General features: G+C 36.6%; 1 protein-coding gene across 8 annotated transcripts in view; it reads left to right on the top strand.

Moving 5' to 3' along the window:
* itga9 (integrin, alpha 9) overlaps positions 1-24716 on the top strand; it is a 198593-nt gene that overhangs the window by 72078 nt on the left and 101799 nt on the right. The window contains exon 16 of one of the 8 annotated variants that reach the window (XM_087277711.1): positions 2546-2927. Coding sequence (XP_087133837.1) covers positions 2546-2578 — 33 coding nt within the window. The 3' untranslated portion in view covers positions 2579-2927. 8 annotated transcript variants of the gene reach the window in all.

Below are 24716 nucleotides of genomic sequence, written 5' to 3'. Positions count from 1 at the left end.
ATAATCATGTGCATGTTATTATTATCAGTTCAAGAAGTTATTTTAAATACAGACATGCAGCGAGCTCTCTGGAGAAAGTGAAATCACTCATGCTTTAGACGGCCTTGTAAACAACAATAGGGCACAGGGTTGATTCTGTTCTACTTGGCATTGTGGCTGTTCATCAAGACGACGACAAGGTTTGTTTAAGTTCGGGTTGACCATGGCTTGTTATTATATGTATATATTATTACGGTGTAATGTCTCGGTTGTGTTTTTAAAATGGTGGTTCCTTTGTTTTCATTCTTATGGCTTGTGCACGAGCTAGTGATGCTTCTCTGTAAACCAATAGCTTTTAGCTGCACATCTAGCTCTGCCTTTTGGTACCCTTTTGTTATGCTTGGTGTCCTTTAGAAAGAGTACCCAAAAAGTGGTACGGTATGGCACGGTTCACTTTTTGGTACCTTGTGACAGTTGAAACGGCCATAAAAGTGTACCAAACTACTGTATTATACCACTCAGTGGAAATAGGCCATTAATGTATAAAATCTAATGTTTTTGAGATTCTTAACATTTATTTCCAGAACGTTTACTTTCACTGTTCTTCAGAGGTAAAATTAAACTTCCCAACCCTCTAAAATGAGCAAAATGTTATCATTTTGAGATGTTAAAATTTCCAGAACCTTTAATTTTACTGTTCCTCAACTGTGGAATGATCTTGTTTAGTTTTTCAACAAGACATTTCATACACATCAGGCCTTGGTTACTTTGAAGATAAAGTTATTATTATAAGATTTTAAATAATGCATTTTAATCCTGTGATAAAACCATGGCATTACCTATTATGTTTCTCACAGTTTTACATGTGAATTATGTCAAATTACGAAAGTGAAATGGGTTGTAAATGTCATGTTGACTTAAATCCGTGTTCATGGAGGTCTGAGCATCGCAGAATTCATGCTGGTCCATGTGATGTTGTTTGCACTTGTCCTGGACTGACCCTCTGTCTTTTCTCTCATGACCTGATCTGCAAACAGCTCTACGCTCGAGGTCAAGCCATGTTCTGCTGAACTCTGTTTCACTCCATCAGCATGCACCATATAAGTTCATGTGCATTTTTCTGTAATTGCGATATTCTATTTTGGCTGGGTTTTATGTGTTGCTGTTTGGTGGATACAACAAGCTGAGAATTTGAAAACTGTAGTTTGATGATTGGAGAAATATCTAGAGTGGCAATCTTGGCTGTTAAATTGCCCCTATTATTCTTTTTTAGATATTATCTTTCTTGTAGTGTGTAATGCAGCGGCTTTTTGTGCTTGTTTATAGGTCTATATTTGTCTTCAAAGTTGGGGTAATGCATAGTAAAAGTACTGTGATTACAGTGGTTTACTACTTTGTAAAATGTACACTCTTCAGTTGTTTTGCAATTTGCAGTCTAATGCCACAGTCGGAGTACCAACAACCCTGCTCACCACCGTTTCAATTTAACAGTTTTTCCAATATATCCAGCTGCAAATGTCCCCGCAGGACAGGGGTTCACCCCATACAATGCTCCTGCTTTTAGTTTAAACTGAACAACTCATGAAACAAACATGTGTTAACCAACAACATGCACCCTTTGACAATACTGTGCCTGTTTGCTGACATAGTCTACTTGTATTTACTTATTCGCACATGGAAATTATACTAATGAGGGTCATTCTGCAAAAATAAGCATGTGCCTTTTGCTTTCCTTCTTTAGCATTTACATTTACTCATTTAGCATATGTTTTTATCCAAAAAAACTTACAAATAAGGATAAAAGCAGCACTATTTTTTATACGTTTTTTTTTTTATTTTATTTAGTTTAGTTTAGTTTAGTTTAGTTTAGTTTAGTTTAGTTTAGTTCAGTTCATTTCATTTCATTTCATTTCATTTCAATTTAATTTAATTTAATTTAATTTAGTTTAGTTTAGTTTTGTTTTGTTTTTTGTTTTGTTTTGTTTTGTTTTATTTTTTGATTTATTGTATTTTATTTTATTTTATTTTGGACTTCAAATCATCATAGTTAGTTGTTTTTATTTATTTTTAATTAAATGTTTTTTTTAAATAATTAATTTAATTTATTTAAATTTTCATTTAATTTTATATTTAATTAATTATTTTATTTTTATTCAATATTATTATTATTTTTATTTGTTTATCTAGTTATTATTTTTATACATATATATTTTTTGCACTTAAAATTATCTGAGATAGTTGTTTTTATTTATTTTTAATTTTATTTAATTAAATTTATTTATTTTAAATTTAAATTATTATTTTTTTTTATTTATTTATTGAATTATTTATTTATTCATTATTTATTTAATTATTTAAAAATTATATATTATTTTAAATTATTTATTAATCATAAATAGCTCCTGATGGCCAACAAAAACTTTCTCTTTATCTATTATTTTAATCTTCTATTGGTTTATCAATTAGAAGGTGGGTTCCCCCGAACCCAAACTTCTCATTGAGAAGATGGTGTCAATTGCCTTCAGAGACCAGTTGATCAAATCCATAATTTCTTATTTGTTTGAAGAGCAGAGCAAGGAGAGCCTCAGAGATAGAATGAGACGAGACAAGAAGAGCCAGCCAGGGAGAAGAAAAAAGTGTGACCCCCTTCACCGAGAGCCAAAGAATCTGGCCTCTGTCCATCATGGCCTCCTAACCATCCCCATATTCCAATTAGCTTCATCACTCTGTCTCCTCTTCACCAATCAGCTGGTGTGTGGTGTGCGGTCTGGCGCAAAATGGCTGCCGTCGCGTCATCCAGGTGGATGCTGCACACTGGTGGTGGATGAGGAGATTCCCCCACATTGTGTAAAGTGCTTTGAGTGTCCAGAAAAGCGCTACATAAATGTAAGGAATTATTATGATCATTATTATTATTAAAGAAGAAGACGAATGAAACTTAAATATGTATTTTTGTGTGTGTATTATTTATGACCAGTGCTAAGTTCTCTGTAACAATGTGGAACAGGTATAGCATACCTCTTTAGTTTAGGAAAATGTGGAAAAGACCGCTAAAACAATAGTATCACAGGTATAGATGCTTGGGACTATACCACCTTGATGTTAATCCCAAGAAGGAGAAGAGGAGAGACCACTGTCATTTTACAGACTCTTTTTAGATTTATATTTGTGAACACAAAACACTTAAATTAACAGTATTTAAACAAGAGGAAAATGTAGTGAAGTCAATATACTTAAAATGATCCAGTTACAGATAGATGTAAATATTTTAAAGAATCTCACCAACAAAGTTTTTTGAAATAATCTTCAACATACTTTTGAAATAGCATAAAAGCAAACTCTTTTAGCTCAAAGTGCACAGTTTGTTCTACATTATAAACCCAGTGAATGGATTTGTGTGGTTAAAAGACCAAATTGTGTTGCTATTTACTGCAGTTTAGCCTTCAAAGGACATCAGATATTTCCACCCTTTTGGTGTCGAGCTTAAAGTTCTTATTAAGTCCGGTTGGAGCCTGTGTGGTTTTATTCAAAAGAGAATTTCACTAAGTGGCCTGTAATAAAGCCTCACTATCAAAATCTAATAGCCACCATCAGGTGACAAACAGCTACCTTTGAAATGTGGGCTTCTTAATGAGAGACTGTGCTGAGAGACAGTGGTCATTGTGAGCGCACAGTTAGCCTCTTGTTGTCTGGTAATGGGCTGCTATCAGAGCATTTTTAGTCATTACGCACAGCATCGGCTTCCTCAGGCCCACACAGAGGCTGTAAATTTCACTGGCGCTGGTTTATGAGCCTCCGCAGGCCACCTCTCCATAGGGGAGCTGCTTACAGGAAGGGTTCACCCCATACAATGCTCCTGCTTTTAGTTTATACTGAACAACTCATGAAACAAACATGTGTTAACCAACAACATGCACCCTTTGACAATACTGTGCCTGTTTGCTGACATAGTCTACTTGTATTTACTTATTCGCACATGGAAATGATACTAATGAGAGTCATTCTGCAAAAAAACATGTGCCTTTTGATTTCCTTTATTAACAGTTACATTTATTAATTTAGCAGATGTTCATTTATCCAAAGCAACATACAAATGAGGATCAAAGGAGCACTTCAGATCATCAGAGAGTTGCAGTATATAGTTGTTTGTATGGTCTAAGTTGTTTATTTTATATTATTTTATTTTATTTTTTTAATTTATTTTATTTGTTTATTTTTGTTAATTTATTTTATTATTTTTTTATTTTGCACTTCAAATAATCAGAGAGTTATTTGTTTTTATTTATTTTTATTTATTTTTATTTTTATTAAATTTTTTATTAAATGTTATTAAATAAAAATTTTATTATTGTATTATTTTATTATTTTATTTTGTTTTATTTTATTTTATTATTTTATTTTTTTTGTTTCATTTCAAATCATCAAAGAGTTAGTTGTTTTTTATTTATTTTATTTTTTATTTTATTTTTTATTTAAATTAATTAATTTATTTATTTTTATTTTTTATTTATTTATTATTATTTTTAATTTGTTTTTTAATTATAATTTTATTTTATTTTTTATTTATCCTATTAATTAATTTATTTGTATTTATTTATTTTATTTTATTATTTTTTAATTTTATTTCATTTTATTTGATCACAAATAGCTCCTAATGGCCAACAGAAACTTTTTATTTATTTATTTTTTTTATCTTCTATTGGTTTATCATTTTAGAAATTTATTTAAATTGTCTTTGGATTGTACAGATTATTGTGAACACTAATGTGTGTTTTTATGGAACCAGGTTTAAAGCGTAATGAAACCCATCTGTTTTTAAGGTGGTCCTTCACACCTCACATGTGAACAAGACTCTAGAATTGGGTGTTTAAAAAGAAAAAGGTGAAATATATATGTATTTTTCCCCTTAGTGTAATATACACTTTTTTCAGTGATTCTGCCTGGACTTAAAGGTAGTCTGTGGCTGAATCTTAATGTTACTAAATCTACTAAAATCTTAATATTTCTTCTTAGTAGTTTGAAGGCTCTGCAGATTTGTGGCTGAATCTGTCATTGTGTGTTTGTACATTCAGTCAAACACATATCTCTTTCCCAGGCCCTAAAAATGGTAAAGGTCTACTTGTTAATTGCAGATTTTTCACTGATTCTCTAATGAGTCAGACTAGTTTATTTGACATGTAAGTGTGTTGAAACCGTTGTGTTACTCTACAGAATTGCAGATACAGGGGTAACACTTTAGTTTAGGTATCAATTCTCATGATTTATTACTGGCTTATTACCTGCTTATTATTAAGATATGAACTGTTTATTAGCACTTATGAAGGATGATTTGGTTTATGGAGCTAAAAGTCTTACCTAATGGTTTGTTAATAGTATATACTGTACATTAAAATAAAGTGTGACCTATACAGGTTTTAGGCTATTTGCTGCATGAGAAACGTCTTCAAACCATATGTGTTGCGGGTGGGCAGGCGGATCAGCATGCCATCTCTCTGGGTGATCCTTAATGGATCAAGCAGCATAAACAGCCTTCGTCTGAAGTAAAGACACTCGTTTGTCATGAAGACCACACTTGTCTTGGTAGATTTGACATAAATCCTGTCTGTCACTTGAGGCACTGCTGTACCTCTCTTAGAAGTACATTCTGAAAGAGGAGTTTGATTGTCTATTAGTTCCATATGGAGGATCTGCTATCTCATCTGTTGTCTTCTGCTATTGAGGGATCATGCTGTTACTCTTGCTGTACAACAGTTTAGGAACACTTAAGATGATGCATGTACTGTAGTTCATGTATTTGCTAGTAATGAATAATACTTGTACAGCATTTATTAATCATAGTTTATAGTGCAGTATTTAGGGGTGTGACGATTTATCGTTGTACGATTTATTGCGATACAAAAATGTCACAATATGTATCGTGGCGTTATGACGATTTTATTACGGTATGCCGTCCGTTTTCTCTTATTAGTTGAGCTGTTTGCACGTGAGCTGCGTTCCACCTGCTGTCGCACATGAGTTCAGATTGCAGCAGCAGTAATGTTAGCAGACCAAGATGAGTGGAGCTGAAATAGAGGATGGCCCATCCTTTCAAAATCAGACGTCTGGCAACATTTCGGTTGTACAGTCATTGCTTTAGACTCGTCCGCTTTTTGACACGCATACTGGGTCACACATCCTAAGTTTAAAAGTCTTCACAGTGATTTACATACTTTGCACAGCGACAGGGATACCTCCTAATGGTGTTGAAAGAGTCACATACTGTATTTATAAGGTACAATTCAGCCTAAAATATCCTTCTGTCTTCATATAATGTTCCCGTCGCAAAATCACACATGACGTGAGCTGACCGAGAGCTGTTACTACAGAGGGCGGACTATGATAGACGCGCGCGTATGGCAAGCCATTTTAGCATTAAAACCTTTGTTCTGACTATCCATAAATATATTTAGAGATATCTCTAATTATATTTTGACTAGTCATAATTATAATTCGACTAGTCAGAATGACAATTAGAGATATCTGCAATTACAATTGTACTAGTACGAAATCAGAGTGGAGATATCTGCAAATATATTATGACTAGTCATATTCCTCCATTGACTTCCATTGAAAAATATTTGCAGATATCTCTAAATGAGTTTTGACTAGTCACAATTGTAATTAGAGATATCTCTAAATGAATTTAATTAAATGTGAATTAAATGCCTGGAAATGTGGATTTTTTTTTTGCACACACAAAAAACGCAAGTGACCAAGCAAAGCCTTAAGCTCTTACTGTTAAATTCAATTGAATAGAAAGCTTTTTTTTTTTTTTTTTTGCACCTTTACTTAAATTGTTCCTTAATTTTGTCTCTGTCATTTCAATAATATTTTTAAGAAGTTTTTAAATTGTTTTATTTTCCAGAGACAGGCCTGTTTAATTTATTTTCTTAAAGAAGTTTCAGTTTAACAAGTTGAAACATACATAAAATAATAGTTTACTTGGTAAAATTTGCATTTCAGTTTAATTTAAAATTTTTATTCCAAATATCGTGATACATATCGAATCGTGAACATTATATCGTGATACACATCGTATCGTGAGTTGAGTGTATCGTTACACCCCTAGCAGTATTAGAATCCAGCACTGTGCTTGTTAATATTAGTTAATGTTGACCATTGCTGAGTTGTCATGAACTAACAATGTTAGTATTGTATTTTCATTAACTTATAATGCGGCTGTCTGGAATACTCGATTCTGATTAGTCAGTCGTGACATATCACGGTATGTTATTACGAGATAGCAACCGCTAAAAAACGCTGACCCATCTGGGAACTTCAAATCATCTTGACCGTCAGTGAATACATTCACATTCATATGTATCTGCCAGTCTAAATAATGTGCAGGTTAGTGTCTACTACATCAGCTGTTTTCGTTTCTGCCAGCTTTGTGTTTTTGATTGTTTGGCGCCATCTTGTGTCTGAATAATGCGCAGGTTAGTGTATACTCCATCAGCTGTTTTTGTTTCTGCCAGCTTTGTGTTTTTGATTGTTTGGCGCCATCTTGTGTCTGAATAATGCGCAGGTTAGTGTATACTCCATCAGCTGTTTTCGTTTCTGTCAGCTTTGCGTTTTTGACTGTTTGGCGCCATCTTGTGTCTGAATAATGCGCAGGTTAGTGTATACTCAATCAGCTGTTTTTGTTTCTGTCAGCTTTGTGTTTTTGACTGTTTGGCGACATTTTGTGTCTGTAAAATGTGCAGGTTTGTGTATATACCATCAGCTGTTTTCATTTCGGTCAGCTTTGCGTTTTTGATTGTTTGGCGCCATCTTGTGTCTGAATAATGTGCAGGTTAGTGTATACTCCATCAGCTATTTTCGTTTCTGTCAGCTTTGCATGTTTTTGCCTGCTTGGCGTCATCTTGTGACTGAATAATGTGCATGTTAGTGTATTATTGTTTTTATTTCTGTCAGATTTGCCTTTAATTAACGCATTAATACACTTATACAGCTCAGAACAATGCTTTGTGTCTAATTATTATGTTTCATTGCAAGTAGCTGTGTAATAAGCAATATAAAGTAGCCTATATTCAGGATGGTCGGTTTCACAGAATAAATCTCTTCAGTCTTATGCTAACATTAAATATCCCTTATTGTCTTACCAATTATTTCTGTGTTTTTGCGTGGACAAACATCGCTCATGTTTTTTTTTTTTTCTGAGCATGTACTGTAAAGGTTATTCAAGATCACATTTGCTGTACTTATTACAATATGGATTTGATTATATTTCAAAGCACATAGTATAAATAGCAAGGGTATAATCATAGCAAACACTTTTAGCCAAGTCTGAAGTTAATTGACCTTTTTGCCGCTTTGAATCAACCTGTCAGCCGCATGTAAGTGAAATGTACTTTTATTGCACTTTTATTGTTCTTTGTGCATTTGTTAGAAGTGTTTGCATTAGCGCTGCTGTTCTGTTTAAAGTTTGTGTAAGAAAAGTATCAGTGCCTGTGACGTGTCTGAAGATTGTTTAAACTGATTGTGCCAGGCTTGGTTTCACTAGAGTTATACTCAGGGTGTTGATATTTTACTCAAAGTAAAAAAAAAAGTTAGGTGACACAGTGGCTCAGTTGTTAGCCCTGTCATCTCACAGCAAGAAGGTCACTAGTTTGAGTCCCAGCTGGACCAGTTGACATTTCTGTGGAGTGTGCGTGTTCTCCTCGTGTTGGTGTGCGTTTCCTCCGAGTGCTCTAGTTTCCCCCACAGTCCAAACACATGCGCTATAGGTGAATTTGGTAAGCTAAATTGGTCCTGAGTGTGTGTGTGAATGGGTGTTTCCCAGTACTGGGTTGCAGCTGGAAGGGCATCCGCTGTGTAAAACATATGTTGGTTAAGTTGGTGGTTCATTCCGCTGTGGCTAAACCCTGATGAATAATATGGACTAAACCAAAGGAAAATGAATGAATGAATAAAAAAAATGGTAACATTTTACAATAAGGTTGTACTAGTTCATGTTTGGTAATGCATTTACTAACATAAACAAACAGTTATTATTACTTTTAGTACAGTATTTGTTCATGTTAGTTAACGTTATTATTAAAATACAGTTGTTTATTGTAAGATCGTGTTAACTCATTGTGCGTTGACTGATTTATGTTGACAAGCGTGAGGTTAGATGTAAAAAATGCATTAGTAAATGCTGAACTATGATTTTTGAGTGCTGTACACGTATTGTTAATAATTAATCCATGTTATTAAATACATTAACATTAACTAATTAAACACAATTTTAAAGTGCGATTTTTATTTATTTATTTATTTATTTATTTATTTTTTGTTATTTTGATAAAGTCCCTTATTTGGAACTTATTTGATAAAACATTGGATATTTGTTAAATATTATTACGATTTAAAATACCTGATTTGTATGTCATAAGACTTTTTAAAGTAATTTATTCATTATATTCAAACTTTAATTTTCAGCAACATTACTTTAGTCTTCATTGAAAATCAGTTTATGTATATAAGCATACATTTTTTTTTTATGGTCTGTTAAAATTCTTGATTCTGATTGGCTGGAGGGTGTGCAATATTTGAAACGCACAGGTAGTTCCAGTCAGTTTTGATCTCAGTTCAAAACAAATGCACTTCTCCCAAACGTTTTTAGTTTAGTGTTATGTGCTGCACAGGAAGCCGATGAGGACTGTTAATGATGGTTGGGAAATCTGCAAAATTAGAAAAATACTGACCAATTATGCCACAAAATCAAGTTTTAAGAGTTTTTCAAGCGAGAACATAGTAAATGTAAAATTAGAAGTTTATGTATAACAATTATCTCTTACATAGGAAGTTCAAAACGAACAGTGTTAAATTGAAAAATGACTTTGTTTTTGACATTATAAATGCCTTCTCTGTCAAACCTGACCAAATTAATTCATCCTTTATTAACATTTATTTGAACAAATATGCTATATTGACTCAAATGTTTGAATAGTAGTTTTTATACAGTACAACTAACTAACTGATTAGGGTATTACTATAGTGTACAGATTATGATAACTGCCACTGCCTGTTAAATACTTTTTCACACAATACAGAGTTCACACTTAGCTGATGATTGGTAATAAGCTAGTTTGGCATGCTGTCCTGGGAGAGAGCCCCGAGCTCAAAAGATCCTCGAGCCCGGAGCTCCCTCCCGTTGCAGGGCGAGAGGGGAGTTTGGACTCGGGTAGATCTTGAGAACCCCCCCCCCCCCCCCCCCTCCTGCTGCATAAGGATTGCTAAGGTGATGTGTTGCTGACAGAATTGAATTTGGTGCTAATTTGGTTTGGTCAATTTACTTAAGTCTCATGTCCCTGGGAGTGTGGGAGGAAACCGGAGGACCCGGGGAAAACCTACGCAAGCACCGGGAGAACATGAACTCCACACGAAAATGCTGTCGGGTTGGGTGGATACCCGAGTCGGAGGCATTTTTTGCTGTGAGGCTGCAGTGCTAGCCACTGCGCCGCCGTGCTGCCCTGTAGAAAAGAGGAGGAGAAGGGGTAAGATGTTCGGTTATTTATTCTGGGTTAGGAATAGTCTGATTGGTGGTTCGTACATTAGCTTGACTCGGGGCCAGCCGTGTCAATCATAAGCATGTGATCCTCTCAAATTAGTTTATAAATAAACTTCACAAAAAATAGTTTATAAACAGACAAAATCCAAAATTACTCAGAAAAAAAAATTCATTGGATTTACTAAATGTTAGTGTAAGTGTTTGCAAACAATTTATATGGGCTGAATTTAAACAAACAAATTAAATTTAGTAATATTCGGCTTAATTTGTTTAAATTTAGCTTGTGTAATATGTTTGCAACCACTTACCTTAAAACAATTTCATAAATCCAATGAATTTTTTTTCTCAGTGTAGATAAAATATATGTATCTCTCTTTTTTTTTGCATATAATGAATTCTCACATGATTAAAAAAAAACTTAATTAGGGTTTGTAAATGTAAATATTTAATTCTCAGTAAAATTACTAGCATTATTTCTGAGTGAACATAGTTTCTAAACCCATTTTCTTTCAGTGCATACAACACTCAAAACAACTGACATTTGCTGTTTCTTAAAACCTCTTATTTAAATTGAGCTGAAACAACACAATTCTTGAGTTTTTGGAGGACAACTTAATTCAATCTGTTCAATCCACTTAAACTGGTAAAACCAAAAATGTAAAATAATCCCTTTCTTTTGTACCAACACAAATCAACAGTGTGAAACCCAGCATTTTTTTTTACAGTGAATCTAGTTGTTAAACTTAGACTGTGTGGGTTTGTCAAACAACACACCAATATGTTTCAAAACACAAGTATGTGTGCGTATAAGTGTGTGTTCGCTCAGTCGGTGAGTTCAAAGCAGCACAAATCCTCCACCATCAAGCCTGGTTTGGCTGCTGTCCTGAGGGCCGGGTCTCTCATTTATCCGGGTGTTAGCATCCCTCCACATGAAGCCAGGACCCCTGCTCTGTAGCTGAGGCATGCTAATGGAAAGCAGCTGGCTCTCCTCTTGGGTCTCCGTAGGGAACCTTCACTAACTCTCACTGTGATTGGGAACGTCACGGCTCTCCAGGAGCTCTTGTTTGGCCCCCCAGTGACATTGAGCTGCTTTCAGTACAGTGCGTGAGCATGCTCAGACTATATTTAGTCATGCAGGCATTGCAGAAAACCTTTGGATGGACCTTCATCTTGATTTAAGAGTTCTGCATAGTGTTTCTGTGTTAACCTTGGTTTCTGTGCAAAGCAAATAGCTGCTGAGATGTAATGTCATATTTGCATTGGCTGATCTTAATGCTATTTGGTTTTTAATTCGATTTTTAAAAAATCTCTGTCTTTATTGAGTTTTTGTTAGACGCCACATAACCGGGCCATAAGAATTTGGTTGCATGAATATTTCGGACCATCATATCTAATCACATTCTGATGTTCACTATAAAAAATCTGAGGTTTACTCCACTTAAAATTGTAAGGCAACTTACTGCATAGCTTTTTTTGAGTTGACACAACTTTTAATCCAAGTACTGTACTGTTGACTCGATTTAAGTTGATTCAACTCAAAAAAGCTGTGCAACAAGTTGCCTTACAATTTTACAACATAGGCTCATACTGAAAACGTAGCCCCATATACATTTCTAGAGATCGCAAATTATGGAGCCAGAGGTACGTATGGCTGCATTTGATCTTTAAAATGAATGCTACGGGGCAGTATGACGCTAGTATGACGCTATTCATAAATAGTATGACGCTATTCATTTACCCCCCACCCCCATAAAAGTTTGGCAAGGGCTTTTCTTTTTCTGGATTGCTTTTGAAAACACTATCAGTTGGGTTTAGGGAAGGACAAGGGTGGCCCAGTCGATCAGTCAGTCAGTCGGTCGGTCGGTCGGTCGGTCGGTCAGTCAGTCAGTCAGCCAGCCAGCCAGCCAATCAATCAATCAATCAATCAGTCAGTCAGTCAGTCAATCAATCAATCAGTCAGTCAGTTGACAGCAGTGGATTTACGCAAGAACAGCAGGCAGGTATCGCACTCGCGAGAGAAATTTGAAACCTCAAAAAGCATCATAGTGTCCTCTGGTGGATTCCCGAAAACAAAAACTGCAAAAAAAAAAAAGAAACGTACCTCCTGGGATGTATTTGGTGCTCTCCAAATATGTATATAGTGGTACATTTTCAGAATGAGCCTGGGTTGCAATTGTAAGTTGAGTCAATGTTTTTTTTATACAGTGTTGTTGTTAGCTGATTAGAGATAAATTTATGTGACAATATTATACTGTTTGCCAGAACTTTTATATTTGGATATTAATGTGTGGAGTGCAATATTAAAGACATATGAATGTTTAAAATATACATTGCTAACAAATTTACAGATGTTTCATAATTAATGTTCAATTATTGTGGTGTGTGAGAAGAATTTATTTGCGAACCAGATAACACCATTGTTTGGTCATTTTTAGATATCACATTTTTATGTTTGGATAATAGCATACACCAAAAAATTATAAAACTAAAACACCCTGGAGTTTTTCAAGTAATTTTCAGAAATTCTGTCTTTACACCGAGTGTTGAAAAGTACAATTACAATTTTACATTTTTTTAAAAATAAACTCAAATTTGTTCAATGATACTTTTTATATATTATATTTATATTTGTTCAATTCAATTCAGCTTTATTTGTATAGCGCTTTTACAATGTAGATTGTGTCAAAGCAGCTTCACATAAATGGTCATAGTAACTGGAACAGTGTGGTTCAGGTTTAAGTGTTTAAGTTAAGTTCAGTTCAGTTTAGCTCAGTTCAGTGTGATTTAATCATTACTGAGAGTTCAAACACTGAAGAGCAAATTCATCGATGCGTAGCTCTACCAATCCTGAACCATGCGAGGCAGTGGCGACAGCGGAGAGGGAAAAAAAACTTCACCTGATGGGAGTGAAGAAAAAAAACCTTGAGAACCAGACTCAGTTGGGCACGACCATTTTAATTTCTCCACTGGCCAAAAAGATATAGGTATTTGTCCTAATCAGTAGTTGACTATTAAAATTATTCGCCCTCTTGTGATTTTTTTATATTCATTTTTTTTTTCAAATATTTCCCAAATGATGTTTAACAGATCATGGAATTTTTAATAATATATATTTTTTTCTTTTGAAGAAAGTATAATTTTTTTTATTTTGGATAGAATGAAAGCAGTTTTTATTTATTTATTTATTTATTTTGCCTACCTATATCTTTCTCTTGCTGCTATTGCACTACTGGATAGACCTAAAATGCATTTCATTGCATGACTTAGTTCTTTATTTATCAGGGGTTGCCACCACGGAATGAACTGCCAACCAGTAACGCGAGTTACATCATAAAATTACTTTTCTAAGTAGCATGTAAAGTAATGAATTACTTAAAAAAAAAAAAAAGTAAAATATTTGACTTACTTTTTAATTTAATTAAATGGCTTTTAAAACACATTTCTGAATTGAAATTAAAGTAATCAATGAGAGAATGTGTTCATTTTTATGAACGCATCAAAGAAAAGGAAAAGGGGATTGCCTCAATGGACAGTGATTTTACTTGAGACAAATAATACCAACGTAGCAAACACATTGCTTTCAACTTTCAGTAATTTGTATATACGACATGTAGAGAGCTCTGGGGTCAGGAAGTTCTCAGATAACATTTTCCTAACATATTATTTTTTTCTGTGTTTTTTTAATAGTAATTGTAGGTGTAGGTTATACAGTGCGTTGTTATTTGCAGAGCACTTCTATTTAAAAAAGAAAAAACACTTAAAAAAAAAACACTTCTGAAAGAGATAATAAGTTATGTAAAAATTTAACTCAAAAACAACATAGTGCATTACTTACCTTAAAAAGTAACTAATTAATGCAGCAAATTACTTTTTGGGGGAGTAACTCAATATTGTAATCCACTACTTCCGAAAGTAACTTTCTTCAACGCTGCCACCAACTATTCTGGCATATGTTTTACACAGCAGATGCCCTTCCAGCAACTTAGCACTGGGAAACACCCATACACCTCTCGCATTCACACACACACACACACACACACACACACACACACACACACACACACACACACACACACACACACACACACACACACACACTCACACACACACTCATAGACTACCGCCAATTTAGTTTACCTAATTTAAAAACCTATGCCAACACGGGAGAACATGCAAACTACAGAAAGAAATGCCAACTGACCCAGCTAGGACTCAAACCAGTGACCTCCTTACCTTGAGGCGACAGTGCTAACCACTGCGCCACCTGATAAGAAAACATCTAAAACAAAATGTTTACACAGTCGCTTTAATACTAGTGCACCACATTGAGTATCTGGCTAAAAATAGCCAAAGAAAGCACATCTGGCAGTCTGGTATGATATTCCACAAGCCGTGCCAATAGAAACATGTTTAAAACGATCAACAAGAATCTGTTACGTAACGCCTACTCCTATTCCAGAGGAGGGAAATTATAACTAGACTATTTACTAGAACGTTGAGAAGCCCTTCAGATGCTTGTTTCTTTTGGCTGCATGCAGGGGTTTTTACAAAGTTTTTCTAACCTCAGTGTGAACAGGAACAGTTGTGTCAAACCAACCTTCGGAAAAGCCGAATATGTTCAATTAAAGACATGTCCTGCAGCTCAAACCTCATCTGATTAAAAAAAAGCTCAGTTGGGATTGCACTGCTGAACAGGAAGTGCTGTAGGCCATGTCTGTTTGAAGATTTAATAAATGAAGATAAACAAAATGGTATTATTGCAGTTCGACAGATATACGAGCCCACATTAAAGCATGCCATCATCTTATAGCCTACTGAGTTTCTTAAGGATTTTGTAAATGATTTCTTTTATCTTTGCCATGTTGACAGCACATGCTATTTTAATAGATATTTTTAAAGATACTACCCTGCAGGCACAGGACGTCAATATGATTTCAGATTTGTACTCCAACGTCATCAAGACGTTAGATTTTGGTTGGTTATTTCCACAATTTGAAACCAACCAAATATCACTGTCTACTGATGTTGGACTTTGACGTTGTATGGACGTCACATTATGACGTTAATATAATGTTGGATTTTGGGCAGTTAATGCAACAAATTTAATACGACCAAAGATCAATGTCTACTGATGTTGGACTTTGACGTTGTATGGACGACACATTATGAGTTTTTGATGACGTTGGACTTTGGTTGGTTAATTCCACAACCTAAAACCAACGTAAGATCAACGTCTACTGATGTTAGACTTTGACGTTGTATGGACGTCACATCATGATGTTAATATGACATTGGATTTTGATTAGTTAATGCCTCAAATTAAAACCAACCAAAGATCAGTGTCTACTGATGTTAAACTGTGACGTTGTATGGACGTCACATTATGACATTTAGATGATGTTGATCTTTAGTTGGTTAATTTTTACAACCTAAAACCAACCAAAGATCAACATCTACTGATGTTATGCTGATGTTGTATGGACGTTACATCATGACGTTTAGATGACGTTGGACTTTGGTTGGTTAATTCCACAACCTAAAACCAACTAAAGATCAACGTCTACTGATGTTAAACTGAAGTTGTATGGACGTCTTATTATGATGTCATTTGACGTTAAACTGACATTGGAATTTGCTCCCTGATGTCGCAACCAAAATCTAACCAAATACCTACATCATATGATGTTGTGTGCCTGCTGGGTAGTATTCTGCTTAACATTTAAACATAGTGACATTTAAAGGCTTAACTAGGTTAATCAGGCACGCTATGTAATTAGGCAAGTCATTGTATAACAGTGGTTTGCTCTGTAGACTATCAATAAAAATATTGCTTAAGAAGGCTAATAATATTGAGCTTAAAATGCTTTTAAAAAACATTAAAATACAGTTTTTTTCCTAGCCGAAATAAAGCAAATAAGACTTTCTCCAGAAGAACAAATATTGTAGGACATATGCCATAAATTGATTGCGCTGTTTAACATCATTTGGAAAATATTTGAAAAGAAACAAAGAAATCACAGGCAGGCGAATATATTTGACCTCAACTGTATGTTTACGCAGGGCGCAGTAGGTAGTCCTGTCGCCACACAGCAAGAAGGTCACTGGTTCGAGCCTCGGCTGGGTCCATTGGCGTTTCTGTGTGTAGTTTGCATGTTCTCCCAGATGGGTTTTCTCCAGGTGCTCCAGTCTAAAGACATGCGGTACAGGTGAATTGGGTAGGCTAAATTGTCCATAGTGTATAAGTGTGAATAATTGTGTGTGGAAGGGCATCCGCTGCGTAAAAACGTGCTGGATAAGTTGGTGGTTCATTCTGCTGTGGGGACCCCAGATTAGTACAGGGACTAAGCCGAAAAGAAAATGAATGAATGAATGAATGTATATTTACATATGGGTATGTATAGTCAAGGTCCCTTCAAGGCAAGTCATTTCACTCATCGGCCATCTTTGAAACGCCTCTCGACCAGTATGCTTGCTTCTGTCTGAATGGGGAAACATCAAATTCTTCAAAACTGTTTGCCAAGCTCACGATTACATTACATATTTGAAGCCACTAATAAACCGTAACAACAGCTGTCTCATAAGTTTAGTTTCTAAACGTCCGATTAAAGCAAAGTCGGCATATTTTCAGGTTGCCTGAGCTTATGCGCATGCGCACTCGAAAGGAACAAGATCACAACACTAACCTCATTTATGGCCATTCTAAGCTAGTGATGGGAAGTTTGGATCGCTTTACTGACTCAGACCTTTAAGTCTCGTTCATGGGGATTTACAACTTTTTTTTTTTAAATCATTTCGTTCAATTTGCCAAAATATTATTGAAATGTTATGAGATGCTTCCAAACTCTATCTACAGCTACATCAAACGTTGATCACACAACAAACAAGCCATAACTAGAATGCTATAAGAAAGAGAATAAAATCATTTATTGTTTACCTAGTCTTTTGTCTACGATTTTGTCAGCTCACCCTTTCTGTCATGTCTTCAAATTTGAGTGGTTTGTTCACGTCACTCTGACTGTCCCATATAAACATTTTCTGGCTCTAAATACATATGATTGGCTTCTGTTTTTCACGTGATGAATGACTCAAACCGAGGACTTGAGAGATGAAGGGATCAAATCTTTTTCCGGCTCTGGCTGCATATGATTGGCTTCTGTCTTTCACTTGATGAACGAATGACTCAAACCGAAAACTCAAGAGATGAAAGGATCAAATCATTTTCCGGCTCTAAATGCATGTGATTGGCTTCTGTCTTTCACGTGATGAACAAACGACTCAAACCTGATAGAGCAGTGGTTCTCAAATTTTTTTCATCAAGTACCACCTCAGAAAAAAAATGTCTCTCCAAGTACCACCAAAATGAGCAGTATTGAAATACAGTAGTGTAGTAGGCCCAGTAAAGCAGCTACAACTCTGCACAGTTAAAAAAAATTGGCAAATTACCTCAGAAATATAGGCTATATGTCATATATGGCATACTATATACATCATTTTTGGTAAACTTTGAAATGTGTGTAGCATGTACATGCCATATTTCATTCCTCCGCGTACCACTAGTGGTACACGTACCACAGTTTGAGAACCACTGTGATAGAGGACTCAGAAAATGAACTAATCTTCTACTCCACCTGCACAAATGTGCGCATGCACTAATGAACAAATCACTCCCTGTGAGGACTCATCGTTCTTGAGTCATACAAAAGATTTGTTCAAAGTGAACAAATCATTCAAGAATCACTTTTCTATACATTATCCTCCTCTGGATTATAATGGTCTGATCGCGCTGCTCTTCTGAAGTAATTCACAACTTGGTCTTGATTGCGAATCTCCTCTAGAATTAACAGCGACTCTTTGTTTACAAGTTTGTGGGCGTTTGAGTAGTTGCTGTCATGTAATGTGTGTTGGACAGGATAGACTCTACCTCGTGTTAGTTTCATACAAATTACAAAAACAAAAAAAAACTTTGTTTTCAAGTGTAGTAGGTTCAGTTAAAAGTAGACATTTAAAGCTTTATTTGGATATGAAGCAAGTATTGGCTGAGATTCAAGAGTGTTTGTTGACCACCGAACTGTTATAAAAGCGCACATCTGGTCCCTTTGGAGAAACATTAGTCTACAATAATCGATGATTGGCTCCGGTACTAGTAGGCCTTATTGATGGTTACACTTTTCCCCATTTAAAACTATACGGGTGACATGTCTTGTGTGTTCTAGAGTCTTGGTACAGTGTAGTGCGATGATCTATTAAGTGTGCTATAATAACTATTGCAATGGTTATGGAAAGTGTAAGTTATGTGGAGGATGTTGTTAGAGTGGAAGATTCAGCTCACTTCATCTTCTCTATCATTTTCGGAGTCCATGGCGCATGTTATTTTCTTGGCATTGGTGTGTGATGGGTTGAAAAGTGCTTGGGTGGATTTTCCGTATACTGCATGGGCAGGGTTGAGTGCTAAAGCGAGTCGGGTCGGGTTTAAACGTCCATGCTGAGGGATGAAGCATTAGAGACATCAACACTTAAATGAGCAGAACCAGATGCAAGGGACAAATCTATTTCCTGTGCTGTTGTGGCCACACACACTGTTTTCTCTAGCACAGAAAGGAAATGGTCGTGCGTTTTCTGGACATTGAGGCTAGATGTGGGTCATCCTGCATCCCAGGGCTGTAAATCTGTCTGAGTGGCTACACAGAAACCAGCATGTTCTCAGCAGTGACTGCTGGGTGTTATTTCAATGTTTTTTATAGTTGTGCAGTGTGTGCGAATGCATATGTGTTAATTTACATGATTATTTCAGAATCCTTAAAGGAGTTAAAAATGAAAATTTCTCATTTAAACTGGTGGCAAATATCCAACCCAGGCTCATTCTGGAAACGTAGCCCTGCGGACGTTTCTGGAGACTGCGAAATACGTCCCGGGAGGTATGTTATTGTGCAGTTTTTGTTTTTGCAAATCCATGAGGGGCCGCTGTGCAAACTTTTTTGCATCTCGAATGCCTCTCATGAGTGCCGTTCGCGCCTGCACTGTTCTCGCATAAAGCCGCTGGAGGCCGTTGTCGAGTGACGTCTGTCCGTCAGACTGAATGATTGACTGGGCAGCCGGCCAATCGAATGACCCACACTCCTCTTCCTCCTTCCCTAAACCCAACCGGTTTTACCGATTGACCCGCCGGACCGCCCGCCCGCTCGCATGCTCGCCCGCTCGCCCGCTTCTCTAAACCCAAGCAACAATTTACAAAAGCCGTTCAGAAAAAGAAAAGCCCTTGTCTGATTTTGACCGCGTTTTTGGATTTCACCACATTCTTGCCCTGTTATGAACTCGTTCACTTTATTTTTTGGGTTCTGTTTTTGTCTTACCTGATTTCTGGAACTGCTCTTACCCGGACTCGAACCCGGTTGTCACTGTTGTTGCGGTCGGCTCCCCTCCGGCTCTCCGCTCCGCCGATGTACACGACGAGCTAACCAGACAAACTGGTTGCGACGGGTTACGGAGGAGAGCTGTCAACTGGTGAGCGTAAAGAGGAGCGGCGTCACACCGCCCCGTAGCAGTCGGTTGAAAAAATGAAATGCAGCCATACGTACAACCGGCCACGTAAATCGCGGTCTCCAGAAACATCTGCGGGGCAACGTTTTCAGAATAAGCTTGGGTTGCAAATATCAGTTGCTTCAGTAGTAGAAGCTACTAGGCCTTTTTCTTATATAATAAAATTGCTCTGTAAAAATACTGGATTTCACACAATGACATTGTGTTGGAACAACATAAAGGAACTTCACATTTGAAGTTCACTCATTAGTTTTTACAAATTTAAGTGGATTGAACATAAAACATAGTGGTTCAGTGGATAGCAAGTCCAAACTGGGTCAGTTGGCATTTCTGTGTGGAGTTTGGATGTTTTCCCTGTGTTGGTGTGAGTTTCCTCCGGGTGCTCCGGTTTCTCCCACAGTCCAAAGACATGCGCTATGTGAATATATTAGAATTGCAAAGAACATATGCAAAGAGTAAAAATGTGAAGCATACATATTCAGTGTCTTGTACTCAGATACCTCACTAAATGCAGTGATGTCTAACTTTACTGTAGTTTTCAAATGGCTGTGCAAATCGTATATACTGCTGTCTTGAGCATTTTCAGGAAGTGTCACCAAAATCTGACTTTATTGCATTGGAATAAATGTATAGAGTAAACTGTCATAATGAAAACATGACAAAGCCATTTGACTATCTTGTTCATAAACAATGGCGTCAGGACTTTTCATCTTGATGACACTTTCGTTGACATTGACTTTTGAGGAATAAGCTAGCTATTTTGAGCAAGTGACATGCTTTTGCAGGTTATCAACTAGGTTTTGCAGTTTGTTCTAATCGTTTTGAGAAATGCATTAACTGTTGTCGTGCAAATGTAAGTGTTGTGAGAAATGCACCAATGCCACTGAGAAAAACTGTAAAGCAATAGGGTATATGCCGAGCTAGTGCAGTTCCCATGCTGATACACTTCCGGTGACCTGTTATTGTGAACTTTTTACCATTTTATACGGTTCCTTATACAGTATCGATGTTGTAATGTCATTAAAATACATTCAGTTAAATAAACTTTAGCATTTATTTAGTTGCTCAAGCGTAAAACGAGACAAAAAGCTGTTTACTCGCACGCGCCCGTCAGAATCGGCAGGCTAACGCAGAAGCTCCATTGAATATACTGGGGTAAAATAAATGCTCATATTATAAAGATATGGCGGGGTAGAATGTAATTTAATGCAGTGCTTCTTGTACAATCTGAGACCCACTTTAAATCGGATATCACTCAGCTAGGGGAGATCGCTGATTTTTAAAGAAAACAGACCTTAAACGCACCGGATTTTGCATTGGCATTCAATTTGCCGGAAACGCTTAACCCAGGTTACTGGCAAATTAAAAGTCCTATTAGCATGCTTCGGCATATACCCCATTTATCTCCTGGGGAGTTGGTAAAGCTGTAATTTATAGCACTAAGCAGCTATAATTGAACAAACACTGGTTATCAGATCATTTAAAGCTGCTTAACTTGGGAAAGCTTTTAGTCCATTGATCCAGTAAACAAACAGATTTAAACAAACAGCCCAACTCAGTCCTGTAAATAAATCCAAGTCCACACCAATTTCTTTCATTTAAATAAGTGCATCTGGTTTTGAAAGCACACTTTTATTTTTGTTTCGAGGTTGTTAGTGAACACACAGTTTGCACTGTTTGTACTTCAAACTGAACACTGCACAAGTACACAATATACTCTCATAATATCAGCTTACCTTTATCTTAGCTTGCAAGTCTAGAAGTAGCTTCATTTATCACAAATGCATTTACACTTTATTTCAGCAGTTTGTGTACTAATCTAAGGTTAGCCTCCTAGCATCATCATACCAAGTAGAAATGGTCCCACATACAGTTGAAGTCAGAATTATTAGCCCCTCTGAGTTTATTTTCCCCCGATTTCTGTTTAACAGAGAGAAGATTTCTTCAACACATTTATAATCAAAATAGTTTTGATAACTCATTTCTAATAGCTGATTTATTTTCTCTTTGCCATGATGACGGTAAATAATATTTTATTAGAAATTTTAAAGACACTTCTATACAGCTTCAAGTGACATTTAAAGGCTTAACTAGGTTAATTAGGTTAACTAGGGAGGTTAGGCTAATTATGCAAGTTATTGTATAATGATGGTTTGTTCTGTTGACTATCGTAAAAAATATATAGCTTAAAGGGGCTAATAATCTTGACCTTAAAATGGGTTTTAAAAAAATTAAAAACTGCTTTTATTCTTGCCGAAATAAAACAAATAAGGCTTTCTTCAGAAGAAAAAATATTATCAGACATACTCTGAAAACTTTCTTGCTCTGATAAACATAATTTGGGAAATATTTTAAAAAGAAAAAAAAATCAAAGGGGGGCTAATAATTCTGAATCTGAAGGGTGAAATGTTCCTTACTGTTCACTTTACTGTGTTTACATAAATACCTCAAACTGTGCACAGGCTTTAGCTGGCAGTATAATGTGTGAGCTGAGCGAGCGAGTCAGGATTGTAATCAATAGCATATCAAGCGCAGCCCATTTTAAAGTGTTACCCTCCTGCTCTGTATACAACACTGACACGGCTAAGCTCTCAGCACTCACACACTCCACAGTTTACTCTCTACTGGCATGCTGAGAGAAAGAGAAACTTTTTAGGTAAGTTTACATATGCTTGTGGCATAATATCTGTTCCAAACCCTTGCTGTCTGCTGCCTACATGTACTGTATGCAGTTGTTTAGGATAGTTGACCCCGAAATGAAAGCTGCTTATTGTATACTTAACCTCAACTGGTTTGCAATCTGTTTAAAAAAAAATTATGCTTTAAACAAAAGAAGATAAATTGAAAAAATTATGGAAACTAGCATTTGCTATTAAAAGATGCAAATTAGATGCAAAACATTTGCCAATAAAGCTGTCTTTCCATCTAATATATCAATAAGAACAAAATCGTCACTTCCTGATAAACTGGCACCAAATTTCAAATTTATATTTATATTAAGGGCGAGGCAGTGGCGCAGTAGGTAGTGCTGTCGCCTCACAGCAAGAAGGTTGCTGGGTCGCTGGTTCGAGCCTCAGCTCAGTTGGCGTTTTTGTGTGGAGTTTGCATGTTCTCCCTGCGTTAGCGTGAGTTTCCTCTGGGTGCTCCGGTTTCCCCCACAGTAAAAAAACATGCGGTACAGGTGAATTGGGTAGGCTAAATTGTCCGTAGTGTATGAGTGTGTATGTGTGTGTGGATGTTTCCCAGAGATAGGTTGTGGCTGGAAGGGCATCCGCTGCGTAAAAACTTGCTGGATAAGTTGGCGGTTCATTCCGCTGTGGCGACCCCGGATAAATAAAGGGACTAAGCTGACAAGAAAATGAAAGAATGAAGGATATTTATTCTTTACATTTTTAATTATTAATATGTAAGAAATCTATTATTGAAGAATGCTATTTCTTACTTTTAAAGGGCTGTCCGTACATCTTGTTTTGGCAGCCCAGGCTCATTCTGAAAACGTAGGACGTTTCTGGAGACCGCGAAATACGTCCTGGGAGGTAGGTATTTTTGCAGTTTTTGTTTTCGCTTATCCGTGAGAGGCCGCTATGTGTGCTTTTTCATATGTCAAATGTCTCTCGCGAGTGCAGTTCATGCCTGGACTGTTCTCACATAAACCCACCAGAGGCCGCTGTCGATCGACTGACCCACCCTCCTCCTTCCCTTAACCCAACTAATTTTATCGATTGACCCGCCCGCCCACTTACTTCCCTAAACCCCCAACCGACGGTTTACAAAAGCCGCCCAGAAAAAAGAAAAGCCCTCATCAGATTTTACCACATTCTCACCCTGTTATTCACTTGTTCATTTTATTTTTTTAATTCTGTTTTTGTCCTGCCTGATTTCTGGAATCGCTCTTTCCCGGACTCGAACCCAGTCATCGTTGACTCCTCTTTGCATCTCAAGTCTGCCGGCATATACGGTGAGCTAACTGGACAAACTGGTTGGAGCGGAAAAGCCCTCCACACAGTGGTAAGCGGTCAGCCGGTATGCGCCAAAAGGAACAGCGTCATACCAGCCCATAGCGTTCACTTAAAAAAAAAAAAGAAATGCAGCCATACGAACCTCTTGGAGTCTCCAGAAACGTCCACAAGACTACAAGACTACGTTTTCAGAATGAGCCTGAGTTGTGTTTTATGTCCTTCAGGGTGGATCAAGCATTAATTGGTGGCGGGGTCAATCCCCCTGTAATTTGCACCCTAATGCCATCCCATCACTCACATTTTTATCGTCACATGATCTGTTAAAACTAAATCACATGACTTGGACGCACATGTTGGAATTTATTTAAGAAATGTCAGAAGCCAATTCTTCAAAACCACATCTACAGTGCCTTTAAAATGCTATCTAGGTAGGCAGCTTACGGGGTTTGGGAAAAGATCCAAGTGTCACACTGCGCTGATATAGTATTTCTCATATACACATGTACTGTGTTGAATCCCGCTGCGCTGATTTGATGGTATTCATAGTACTGACCCAGTAAGAGCACTAGGCCCTTTGCCACACTGCCGGCTTTGTGTTGCTACATATAACAGTCCCGCATAACGCTGCAATTCCTCCAATGCCATTCCACAGGCTTCATTTACGCCCGGCCAAGAAAGCTGATACAATGAATCCACACGGCAGGAAG

This window comes from Danio rerio, chromosome 13 (assembly GCF_052040795.2).
Source record: "Danio rerio strain M-AB ecotype USA chromosome 13, GRCz13ab, whole genome shotgun sequence".
In the NCBI taxonomy this organism is placed as follows: domain Eukaryota; kingdom Metazoa; phylum Chordata; class Actinopteri; order Cypriniformes; family Danionidae; genus Danio; species Danio rerio.
The sequence above is the reverse complement of the archived record's forward strand: the minus strand, read 5'-3'. Positions and strand labels throughout refer to the sequence as shown.